At 36.8% G+C, this 11,877-nt stretch overlaps 3 protein-coding genes across 3 annotated transcripts; 2 read left to right on the forward strand and 1 right to left on the reverse strand.

The window, feature by feature from the left end:
• The first annotated feature begins 6 nt into the window (after window positions 1-6).
• On the forward strand, window positions 7-3,435 carry LOC21407493 (chaperone protein dnaJ 10). Its single transcript, XM_010096174.2, has 10 exons — window positions 7-97; window positions 375-434; window positions 631-713; window positions 862-1,021; window positions 1,141-1,270; window positions 1,400-1,558; window positions 1,731-1,909; window positions 2,003-2,083; window positions 2,178-2,351; window positions 2,876-3,435. The coding sequence occupies exons 1-10, from the start codon at window positions 11-13 to the stop codon at window positions 2,990-2,992; spliced, it is 1,230 nt and encodes a 409-aa protein (XP_010094476.1). The 5' UTR covers window positions 7-10; the 3' UTR covers window positions 2,993-3,435.
• A 1,351-nt stretch (window positions 3,436-4,786) lies between these two features.
• Window positions 4,787-7,791, forward strand: LOC21407494 (UDP-rhamnose/UDP-galactose transporter 3). Its single transcript, XM_010096175.2, has 5 exons — window positions 4,787-5,277; window positions 5,479-5,666; window positions 5,785-5,985; window positions 6,649-6,810; window positions 6,926-7,791. The coding sequence occupies exons 1-5, from the start codon at window positions 5,142-5,144 to the stop codon at window positions 7,292-7,294; spliced, it is 1,056 nt and encodes a 351-aa protein (XP_010094477.1). The 5' UTR covers window positions 4,787-5,141; the 3' UTR covers window positions 7,295-7,791.
• A 1,218-nt stretch (window positions 7,792-9,009) lies between these two features.
• On the reverse strand, window positions 9,010-9,494 carry LOC21407495 (auxin-responsive protein SAUR15). The gene has a single exon (XM_010096176.2). The coding sequence runs from the start codon at window positions 9,432-9,434 to the stop codon at window positions 9,072-9,074; it is 363 nt and encodes a 120-aa protein (XP_010094478.1). The 5' UTR covers window positions 9,435-9,494; the 3' UTR covers window positions 9,010-9,071.
• Between the last annotated feature and the right edge of the window lie 2,383 nt (window positions 9,495-11,877).

An 11,877-nucleotide genomic window follows, 5' to 3' on the forward strand; every position in this document is an offset into this window, starting at 1 on the left:
GAAAAGAGAAATGGTGAAGGAGACGGAGTACTACGACGTGCTGGGAGTCAGCCCCTCCGCCACCGAGGCTGAAATTAAGAAAGCTTATTACATCAAGGTCTTTCTCTTTCTCTTTCTCTTTATAACCCAAACCCGAAAAAAACTCAATCTCAAACTTAATTAATTTTATAGATCCGATCCATCTGTTTATGTGCCTTAGTTCTCTCTAATTACTTGTAATTGGGGATGGGATCTATTTTACTACGCCTAGTTTAAACTAAATTACCTTCTAATACAGACATACCCATTCAACCTTTTAATTAATTACCCTCTTCGCTTTCTATTAATCTATTATTATTATTATTATTATTATTATTATTATTATTAAATTATAGGCACGACAAGTTCATCCCGATAAAAACCCAAACGATCCTCTTGCCGCACAAAATTTTCAGGTAACTAATTACTTCTTCTTCTTTTCTTTTCTGTGTTTTTTTCCTTGTACCGTACTAAGGTTTATGAGCTTATGTTTGTGTTTGTCATAGTGTGACCATAATCATAATTAAATCAAGGAGTTGCAGTGGCATATTTATTTATTTATTTATAGTTATTTAGTTACTAGTAGTAGTTTTGTTTCAAGTGTTGTTTCAGGTTCTTGGGGAGGCTTATCAAGTACTCAGTGATCCTTCCCAAAGACAAGCATACGATGCTTATGGCAAATCAGGAATCTCAACGTTAGTCTCTTGTTATTCTCTCCAATATTCATCTCCTTTGTTGTTTTTGTTTTTTTTTTATTTTTTTTATTTTTAAGCTCATAGAATTAATGCTTTCGCTTTGCTTTTTCATGCTTATAGTTATTTGCTTTTGTTTTTTTTTGGGCAGTGAAGCAATTATCGATCCCGCGGCAATCTTTGCGATGCTGTTTGGTAGTGAGCTCTTTGAGGAGTACATAGGCCAACTTGCCATGGCATCAATGGCTTCTCTAGATATATTCACAGAAGGGGAACAATTCGATACTAAAAAGTTGCAAGATAAAATGAGGGTATCAGATTTTCCTACCATTTTTATTCTTCTTCCTTTTTTATTATTACTACTATTATTCAACTTTATTATTTCTCTAGATATATATCAATGCACGGTATGAGTTCTATTTTCTTACAGGTTGTTCAAAAGGAAAGAGAAGAAAAGCTTGCACAAATTCTGAAAGATCGATTAAATCAATATGTGCAAGGAAACAAGGATGATTTCATTAATCATGCAATTGCTGAAGTGACGAGGCTTTCCAATGCTGGTAAATTTAGACACGGTCTTGAAAAGAAAATGATATGATGAAGGCGGGAAGTTTTATTATGAAAATTTTGTCCCTTTGGTTGAATGAATGCTTTCATTTCTGACTGATTTTATTCTCTGGCTGCTACAGCTTACGGAGTTGATATGCTGAATACAATTGGTTATATATATGCAAGACAAGCAGCTAAAGAGCTAGGGAAGAAGGCCATATATCTAGGCGTCCCATTTGTTGCCGAGTGGTTTAGAAACAAAGGACACTTCATCAAATCCCAAGTAACTGCAGCAACAGGTATCTAGCACGTCCGTCACTTGGGGTTATGACTTATGGTGATGCTTTTGTTAATCCAACCTTTTCTTCTCTCTCTCTCTCTCTCTCTTTCTCTTTTTGTGTTTATCTTAATCTTAACTTATTTGTGTGCGACAATACCGTGCATTGATATATGATATGTGCAATACAATAGGTGCAATTGCTTTGATTCAGCTACAAGAGGACATGAAAAAGCAACTCAGTGCAGAAGGAAACTACACAGAGGAAGAGCTCGAAGAGTACATGCAATCTCACAAAAAGCTGATGATCGATTCTCTTTGGAAGCTCAACGTAGCTGACATCGAGGCTACTTTTTCCCGCGTTTGTCAAATGGTGTTCTCGCTATTCTCTACTTTTCTCTGATTTGATTAGGATTTCAATAGGAATGTTTGGTGGTGATCTTTATTTGTTCATCGTTTATCTTAGGTCCTTCAAGATAACACTGTAAAGAAAGAGGAGCTCCGGGCACGAGCAAAGGGGTTGAAGACTCTCGGTAAAATCTTTCAGGTATTGTCTATTGACGTCTGTTTGCCAATTCTGGTTGCTATTCAAATTTTTTATTGTATGCTAAAAAATTTTGGAAACTTATGCATGAATATAGGGGGTGAAATCGACCAACGGGAATGAGGGCGAAACTGTGCTAAATGCTGAGGTACATAAACTGAATGGAAGTGAATCAAGCTATGATCCCTGCTCCCCTGTTTCTGTTGCCACGCCAACATCTTCAAATCTTGAAGGACAATCTTATACTACCTTTGCATCACAGCCCTCACAGGTACTTTCTTTTTTCTCTCACCTTAATGCCCCGTTTGGTAGCTGGAAAAGTGGGAGGAGGGATAGGGGTATAGGAAGAATAGTGGGTAGATATAAAATTTATGGTTGTTTGGTAGGAGGGAGTAGGGTTGGGAATGGATTAGATGAGATATTGAAAATGCTTCGTCTGGCTCCAATTTTGACCCTTTCATAGTGTTGGAAAAATGGGAAGGAGCATTCATGTTAGACACGATAAAATACCCTCCCCGTCCTCTCTATTTCCCTCACCCAAGTTGAACTCCGCTTCCTTTCTACCTTCACTCTCTCTTACAGAGCACATCCTAAATTTTTGAGTAATAATAATTAAAAAAAAAAAAAAAAAAAACAGAGGGGTTTAAGTCTAGATGTGAAACATATTCCCAAATCCTTGATAATAAGCTCATTTTAACTATCGTATATTGTCTTTGGTATTCCGTAATGTTACACACTCCCAATTATTTAATCATCTCTCTTTTTCCTTTTGGTCCTCCCAATTTGGTATCATAGAGCCCCTATGTGGAGGCACCCCAGTTTCCAGGAGGGCAGTTTGAGTATAACTTCCCGAAGCCAACGGCACCACCGGGTGCGCAGAGACACAGTTCTTCTACCGCAGGCAGGGAATAGAGGACAGCAGAATTCGAGCCGCTTGTGTGTTGTAGTATATGGAGCCGTCCTATGTAATCAAAGTTATTGTGGGTGGAATGGAAATGGAAATGGAAATGGAATGAATTGAATGGTGGTTGTCTAGTCTCTCATTTTTATTTGTTTAGAGCGATGATATCGCTCGCTTACAGGCATTGTTTGTACTTTGTATTGTTGTATTTGGGGGATACAGAGAGAGAGAGAGAGAGAGAGAGAAGTGAGGAAAATAGGAGGGAGGTAGAAGATAGTGCTTATTCCGTTGTCGCCAGTTGGCTTCTATTGATCGCCTTCTGTTCTGTAATTTGATTTAGTGAGTGATACATTCTGTGTTTTGCTTTCATGTTTAGGCTCAGGATTTTTGTTGGCATTCGTACAGTATCGCTTGCTTATTATTTATACAAACATAGTGCTCATCTTTGTTACTATATGTATATATATTTGTTTTTAAATGTTTTGTTTGGCTGAGGTCTCACATTCACAATCATGTTTATTATGTATCGTTAATTACTATGAGAACCGGATATTAACAGTTCATGATCGTAAACTGCTTTTGATCGATCAAGATCAACGATCTCAATTCTACTAAAGTCATCCAACACACCATATGGAAACAAATTTAACATCCCTGAATGGCAAAATATTAAAAAGTCCAACTTATACTTTATATTTTATAGGACTTTTTTCCAGGCATCCTTATTAGTAGTATTAATTTTTAATTATTGAATATGTTAAAATCACGTGAAATTAATATATATATATATATAACATATAGTTTTCTGTTCGTTTTTTATATAGATTTGACAGTTATAAAGTAGAAAAGCACCCTTTTATGTAAAAAGGAATTTAACAGTTTTTATATATAACCTAATTTATTTTGTGAAAAAGTTAAACGGTATTTTCACATAAAAAGTAATTTCCATCTCAAAATCCTCCTCCTCTCTTTTGTTTTGTTTTTTTTTTTTTTTTTTTGAGATATAGAAAAAGAAGAAAATGCGCTGTCTAAAAATATTTTTGTCATCGATAAATGTCGGTGTTCTATGTCAATAAAGATTCTAGTCGGTGTTCTATGTCAATAAAGATTCTAGGAAAGAGAAATAAATAAATGGTACATAGTTGTTGAGTATATTTGTTAAGATTAGAAAATGTACATTTGTAGACTTTGAAATGAGTTATCCAGGAATTATTCGAGGACAATGGCCATATGCTGCTATTAATTAATGTTAATAGTGGTGGTCGCATCAGATCATCCGATATGTGGAGACGGTCTCTTTTTTTAGTTTTAAGGAACTTATATGTCTACTTTTTTTTTTTTTTTTTGCAGTTATTGTATAGAGCTCTTTTTTTTGGGGGTAGAGGGTGGAATCTTTGCTTTGCTAAAGGAATTGATATGTGTAAATTATAATTGTAGAGAGTTTTTATTTTAAAATATAAAAATGTAAAAGATAAAATGTAATGTAGAATGTATGAGCTGGGTAGGTGGGGCCTAGAGGCGCTTGTGATTTCACGTTGTTATTGGTGGATGCACATTGCACAGCACAGGGATCAAGAGAGAGAAACAGAGAGAGAGATGGATGATGGATCCCATCTATTGTGTTGTGGATTTGTGAATGTGAATGCGATGTAGGAAATTTCTTCTTTTTTATTTTCTTTAATTTAAGTTATATATTTAACGAGTGAAGTTGAAAGGAAATTGACGATTCAGCCAAAAAAAAAAGAACGGAGAGAAATTAGATTTGAGGTGAGAGGCCACTTTCATCAATAACTTATAACTCACTCACTGTTCTATTCTAATACCAAAATACGTACTCGTAGATTCCGAATAATAAACAATAACAAATAATATAATACCTTTTCCTGCCTTTGTTTGTACATGGTATTCAGGCTCGTTATCTTCTCAGTTACAAAAAGCAAAAAGAGGAAGGGGTCCAGTTTTTTTTCTTTAGTTTTTATAAATCTCAATTTCAAAATCAAAAACCTCCACTCGTAAATCGCCGATTGCTTCTCTTCTCTTCTCTTCTCTTCTCTTTCTCTCTCTCTTTCTCTTCCCTTCTCAGTCCGATTGGATCTGATCTGATTTGATTGGGATCCGATCCGGATCTGAATAATTGCCTGTTGGGGGAAGAAGAGAAGAATGGAGCAGAGCGAGAAGAAGACGGGAGGAGCGGTGTCGGATGTCGGAGCATGGGCGATGAACGTGATCAGCTCCGTCGGCATCATCATGGCCAACAAGCAGCTCATGTCTTCTTCCGGTTACGCCTTCGCCTTCGGTCGGTAACCATCATTCTTCATTCATTCTCTCAGATTTGAGATCAGATCAGATCTCTCTTTTTCTTTTCTCATTCGCATAGCTTTAGCTTTAGATTTGTAGTAATTGTGCAATTCTTGAGTTATTTTGATAAAATGAATGTCATAAATTAAATTGAACAACAACAACAAGAAGAAACAACTTTGTCGTTGTGGCGATGCAGCAACTACATTGACGGGGTTCCACTTCGCGGTAACGGCACTTGTGGGAGCTGTGTCGAAGGCCACAGGGTTTTCGTCTGCTTCGAAGCACTTGCCTCTTTGGGAGCTTCTGTGGTTCTCCATCGTCGCCAACATGTCTATCACTGGCATGAATTTAAGCCTCATGCTCAACTCTGTCGGCTTCTACCAAGTATGTCGTGTTTGTTTTGCAGTTTTGCCTTTATTAAATCCAGCATTACACTCTTAAATCAGTAGTATTGTCTAATGAATCTTTTGTTGTACTTGTGTCAAACAAAACAAACCAACAGATATCGAAGCTGAGCATGATTCCAGTGGTTTGCGTGATGGAATGGATTCTTCACGGCAACAAGTACTCGAGGGAAGTGAAAATGGCAGTGGTTGTTGTGGTCATTGGTGTTGGTGTCTGCACCGTCACTGATGTCAACGTCAATCTCAAAGGTTTTATCTGTGCCTGTGTTGCCGTTTTCTCTACCTCCTTGCAGCAAATTGTGAGTTTCTTTTCCCCTTCAATCATTTCAAACGTCATTTTGATTCATCTCTTATGCCGTGTCTGCATTGAATATGAAAAATATTAATTCGGATGTGTTAATGCTAACTACATGATATCATATTTTATCATACATGAATTCTCTTTTACTGTTTTCAGCTCCATTGCATAGCATGTGTTAATGCTAACTCCCAGCTAGTTTGTCATCTGTTGCCGTTAGTACATTATGTCTTCTTCTGGATCTGTGTGCTAATAATAATTTGTTTCACCAGATCTGCTTTTTGTCTGAATTTCAACTTTTAACGTATGCAATGCAAAATCAAGATAAGCAGTTGAAGATGGGGAAAGTATAACTATTGAGAGTATTAGAACTTCACAAAATTCAATCCTTACTTTCTCTTTAAGTCTTAAGTGGAACATCCAGATGCATGTGAAAGTGATCTAACATTAGTCTATCCCACTCTCTTGTTTTAAAGTTGTTCCACAAGATCTGGAATCACATGGATCTGCTCCCTTTTTTAACTTTAGGTGTTTAACATTTACACCCAAAAAAAAAAAAAAAAAAAAAAAAGAACGAATTGGTTAATTAATAATTTTTACTGAATCCATGAGAGAATTTGTATTATTGATTAATAGCTTTTGGTAATGTTTCCTTGTCAAACAGACCATAGGTTCCCTACAAAAGAAGTACTCAATTGGATCATTTGAACTGCTCAGTCAGACGGCCCCAATTCAAGCGCTCTCTCTCCTCATTTTTGGTCCCTTCATCGATTACTACCTCAGTGGCAAATTAGTAACAAGTTACAAGATGTCTACTGGCGCCATCGTGAGCACTCATAGTCATCTTTTCCTTTTCATCTGATCTCACTCTGCCCTGGCAGTGATGATCTTCTTGCTGTGGTTGTTTAACTCACAAATGTTGCGGTGTTGTCTATGTGCAGTTATTCATTCTTCTTTCGTGCTCTCTCGCTGTGTTCTGCAACGTGAGTCAGTACCTCTGCATTGGGCGCTTCTCGGCAGTTTCATTCCAGGTTTTAGGTCACATGAAAACAGTTTGTGTCCTCACGTTAGGGTGGCTGCTCTTTGATTCAGAGCTAACTTTCAAAAACATCATGGGGATGATTCTTGCGGTGGTTGGGATGGTAATTTATAGTTGGGCCGTGGAGGTTGAGAAGCAGGCTGCAAACAACACCAAGGGCGTACCGAATGTGAAAAATAGCCTCACAGAAGAGGAAATCAGACTTCTCAAGGAAGGAGTGGATAGTAATGCTTCTGTAAAGGATGTCCAACTTGGTGAATCTAAAGTATAGGTAGACTACTCACATTTGGCTGGTAAAGAAGGAAAATAGTGCATTTAAAAAAGAGGAATTAAAAACAAAACAAAGCAATTACAGGTATTATTCATTTCATGTGTTTGTTTTTCTTCTTCATATTTGTATTCATGTGGCTGCACGATTTGGTGCCCTTCTGCTGATCCTCACGCAAGAATTTCATCTTAAAACTCTGTTATTTTCTCTTGAAAAGCCGTGTTATTAATTTATTCATTGTTATTTTATTTTCCCCTCCAAATTAAAAATAGATAAATTTTTAGCTTGTTATATATGTTTCTACCTTCTGCGGAGAAATCAGCTCATGAAGAAAGAATGGAGCAATCGTGGTGTATGATGTATAACTCGAAAGTTGGTTGAGGGCCCCCCAAGTCTATTTATTGATGATTGTTGTTGTCGAATAAGTTTTGTTTTACTCCTCTCCTATATGTTGGAGTAGATGGGCTGTCCATTTTTTATAAACTCGTATTTCTCCCACATTTTTTTATTGTTGTTATTTGTTCATCTCAATAGTCAATAGTGAAGAGTTAGATGTATACCTCAAGCATGCAGATTCAACAAACAGCAACTATTTATTCTTCGCACAAGTATTACGGGTGAAATCTAGGGAAATATAAAGCCTGGAGGTATTCACGACTTTAAGAGAATAACAACACCAAATATGCACCACTCAGGAAGAAAAAAAAAAGAACCAAATATGCCCAAATGGTATTTTTGACTCTAATAACCACCAAATATAAGGTTATTCGACTACATATGAAGATTAGATCCACTAGTGGAGGTGATTGAGGCGCAGTGGCAAGCACAAGTGTCAAGACCTAATAGAAAAAAGGCCCGTTCAACATATTGACACTTGAACGCAATAAAAGCTCATTTGACAGAACTACTACAGTCGATGGATAAAACTAATCAATCAAGACCAAAAAACTCATAGCACTAAGGTTAACATTGTATCAGATAATGGATTAGACCTACTACCACCATAAAAGAGTGAGGCAACAAAAAACAAAAAACACCAAAATGAAGGAATCAACATCACCTTTATTACATTAAATAAAACTAAAACTAAGATAAAAGTCTCGACCAACACGAAATGTACTTTTGATGTCAAGACATAAGAGGTGATCAAAACGAGTAGCACTGTGGTGAAGAAAAGAAGCCACTGACGGCCCTAGAGCACTAGGCCGAGAGACTCACACACCATCGAGAAATAGCTTGTGTGTGGGTAGTGGGCACTTGTTAAATTTTTTAGATCTCTCGAAAGACTTTGAGAGTGATCATCATTCTCATTACAAATTTAAAAAAAAAAAAAAAAAAATTAGTGGAACTGTTTATGACATAACAATTAGTAACAACCCATTATGGTGCGAAATCATATTGTAATTTTTTCCAAGGATCGATCGCAATGTTTGCTAACTTCCTTACATATATACGCAATATATAGGCAATAGCTGAACAAGATATGGCGTCTTTAACCCAAAAAAAAAAAAAAAAAAAAAAAAAAAAAAAAAAAAAAGGGGGGTGGGGGGTGACAAGATGGGTGGTATAATTATAGGTGTCTTTTATTATAATTGAATCGATATTGAAAACAATAGAGTTCCATATCTTAATAGTGAAAGAAAAAGTCACTACCAGAGATGAATGGAAGATGAACAAACAAAATATACAATCTTACAAATTTTAAGAATTAATGTGTATGAGTATGACCTAGTTCTAGTATAAATTGATGGTGTACGTAACGTAGCATTGCATTTCATATTTATTTAGTAATAATAGTAGTAGAAGAAGAATTGTTATAGAAGTTGGAAATGAGATCTGGAAGCTGAAGATAGTGGACGGAGGGACTGCCGGATCGGAGAAGATGAAGAAGATGTTGGAAGAGATGGAGATCGCACGCTATTCGGAGGGCTCCCTCGTACGAATATCCGAACTCTTCCTCCGACAACTGAAGAAGATCCTCGAAAAGCGGGTGGTTAAGAAAATTGGCTTCCATCTTCAACTTGCACATCTCCATGTTGTTCCTTCCCACGTACACCCCCACATAGCCATCATCGTCATTTTCACTCTCATACTCAGTACGATCGAACCCCTTTGCTCCACACCACCTGTACGGCCACACCATCTTCTTCTTCTTCTTCTTCTTCTTCTGCTGTTGTTGAGTAGTAGTACCTCTTAATATATACTTGTGTGTGCGCGCCCGTGTTTATATATACATTTATATATATATATCTACTCTTTGCCAATATGTAAAGTAAACGCCTCAACTTCAAAAGTTCTGATGCAGATATTATAATAATACTTATTTATTAAATAATTAATAATAACCATCATATATGATCCACTGGCGCGACTATATAGTATATAGTATATATTGTGGAGGTGGAACCGCGGAAATTAATTAGTTAGTTGTTGGGTTGGGCCTACAACAACATCGGCTTAATTGGCGGCTCTCAAGCCTAACAAACTCCAAAAGAAAGAAAACCTAAGTTGTAAATTAAAGAGCCGATCGAGCTAGTAATGTAAGCAGAGCTGAGCCGAGCTAAGCTGTAGACTTTATCGGTAAAGGTATGGAGATAGGAGGGTGAGATATTATGTGTGTGCTCAGCTGTATGTATGAAAGCTCCACATAAAATAAATGAATAAATATTTATTTATAAGATTAGATTATCAGATTTTAAAATAGTAACGCAGCACAAATTTTGGTGTGAACGTCTCGACTCCAACTCTAAGGTACGTAGCTTGATAGTCAAAGGCAGCTTTTCATTTTCCTTCATAAAAAAAAAAAGAAAAAAAAAAGGAAGAGGGAAAAGCGCGTCCAAAGCGGAGGAAGCAAATTAAGGCCAATTATTGGCAACAAAACAATTCGCCGAGCCCACTAAAGGCGGTGAGAGCACATTGTGATTGTGATTGTAATTGTGATTGAGATGCATGAGAATTAATTAATGTTTATTCATAACCGAGCAACAACCCAGAAACATCAAATTGAAAGAATGCATCCGAATATTCAAACCTACCTCATTTCTCCTTTTTCCATCATTTCTTTAAATGGAAATAGTCAAACACACACACACACATAAATATGGTTAACCAACAGTGCTCCGTTCCGTAATATAGCAATTGATCTAAACGAGACAAGCATGTTGACTTTGTCTAATTCCGTTAATTTGCACTAATCAAATCATTCCTTCATTATCAAAGACTTGAGACTTCGAAGCACCGCCTTTGCCTTTTGATCGCAATGCATGTTGATAAAGCTACGTACTTCCTGGTAGTTATATACTTTTTTAGGGAAAAAAAAAAAAAAAAGAGTTTCAAGGAAAGATAAAGGATTTTTTGTTGTTGCTGTTGTTGTCGTCCTCCTGAAATGAAAGAAGGACAACATATAACGTAGCTAGGAATTAGGTACAACATTAAGCTCATGCATGCTGCAGCCTGCATGGTGACAGATGGTTGTAGTTGTACATCTAATTTATCCTTTTGTAAGACATAGGGCTATAAGAATTTGGGCTGAACCTAAATAATCCGTCCAACCCTACCCAATCCTACCTGAATTTTGTGTGTATTTTTTTTTTCCGGATTCAAATAGATCCAACCCGCACATTGCGGGTTGGGCCGCGGGGCGGGCTTCCTTTGGCCCGATACTCCCCAACCCGGCCGAATGAGATCAGTGGGAAAAAAAATCCTAATGCCCTAACTCAGTGATATCTCACTCTCACCTCTCTCTCTCTCTCTCATGCCGTTTAGCATCAAGTCCTCAGCCTCTCTCTCTCAATGTCTCACTTCTCACTCTCTCTCTCTCTCTGCTAGCCTTGCCGTCCCTACTCCCTTGCCATTTCTTCTTAGAAGCAGAGCCAGAGGCTCTCAGGCTCAGCCTACCCGGCCGATTTACACCCCTAGTAAGACAGCACGCAATATATATATATATATATATGTTAAATTATAAAATTATTGTTGGCTCACCTCCTAATAGCTTAAGCTTTTGGGATTGATTGGTAAACTAACATGGTATCAGAGCGGAATGTCCTGAGTTCAAACCCCCGTAATTGTACTCTTTATCTCCATTTAAATTGTCATCACGTGTTGAGTTTTTAATATATCTCGGTCTTAAATATTCACGTGTTGGGCTTTCCAATTAATTTACCCACACGATTGCCCATTGTCCAGCCCACACGTGAGGGAGAGTGTTAAAAGTATAAAATTATTGTTGGCCCACCTCCTAATAGCTTAAGCTTTTGGAATGGATTAGTAAACTAACAATATATGATGATAATTCATCATTAATACACTGTTTCTATTCAATAACAACTACCATTAACCAATACGCTAAAGCGAAACTAAAGCATTAATACATCAGTAGCATTCACAAATGAAAAAATTGTATTCAGAGCAAACGAAAAAAAATGAAAAATAGTATCATTCACAAATGAGAAAAAAAAAAAAAAAAGGGTTCAGAGAGACGAATTTCAAAATATAATATATCACTTATTTTGTAACGCCGTCCCACTTGCAAACGGCCGGCCACAACAAATAACAAACTCTAAAATATTCCTAATTAATTACATATA

This window comes from Morus notabilis, unplaced genomic scaffold, assembly GCF_000414095.1.
Source record: "Morus notabilis unplaced genomic scaffold, ASM41409v2 Scaffold314, whole genome shotgun sequence".
NCBI lineage: Eukaryota > Viridiplantae > Streptophyta > Magnoliopsida > Rosales > Moraceae > Morus > Morus notabilis.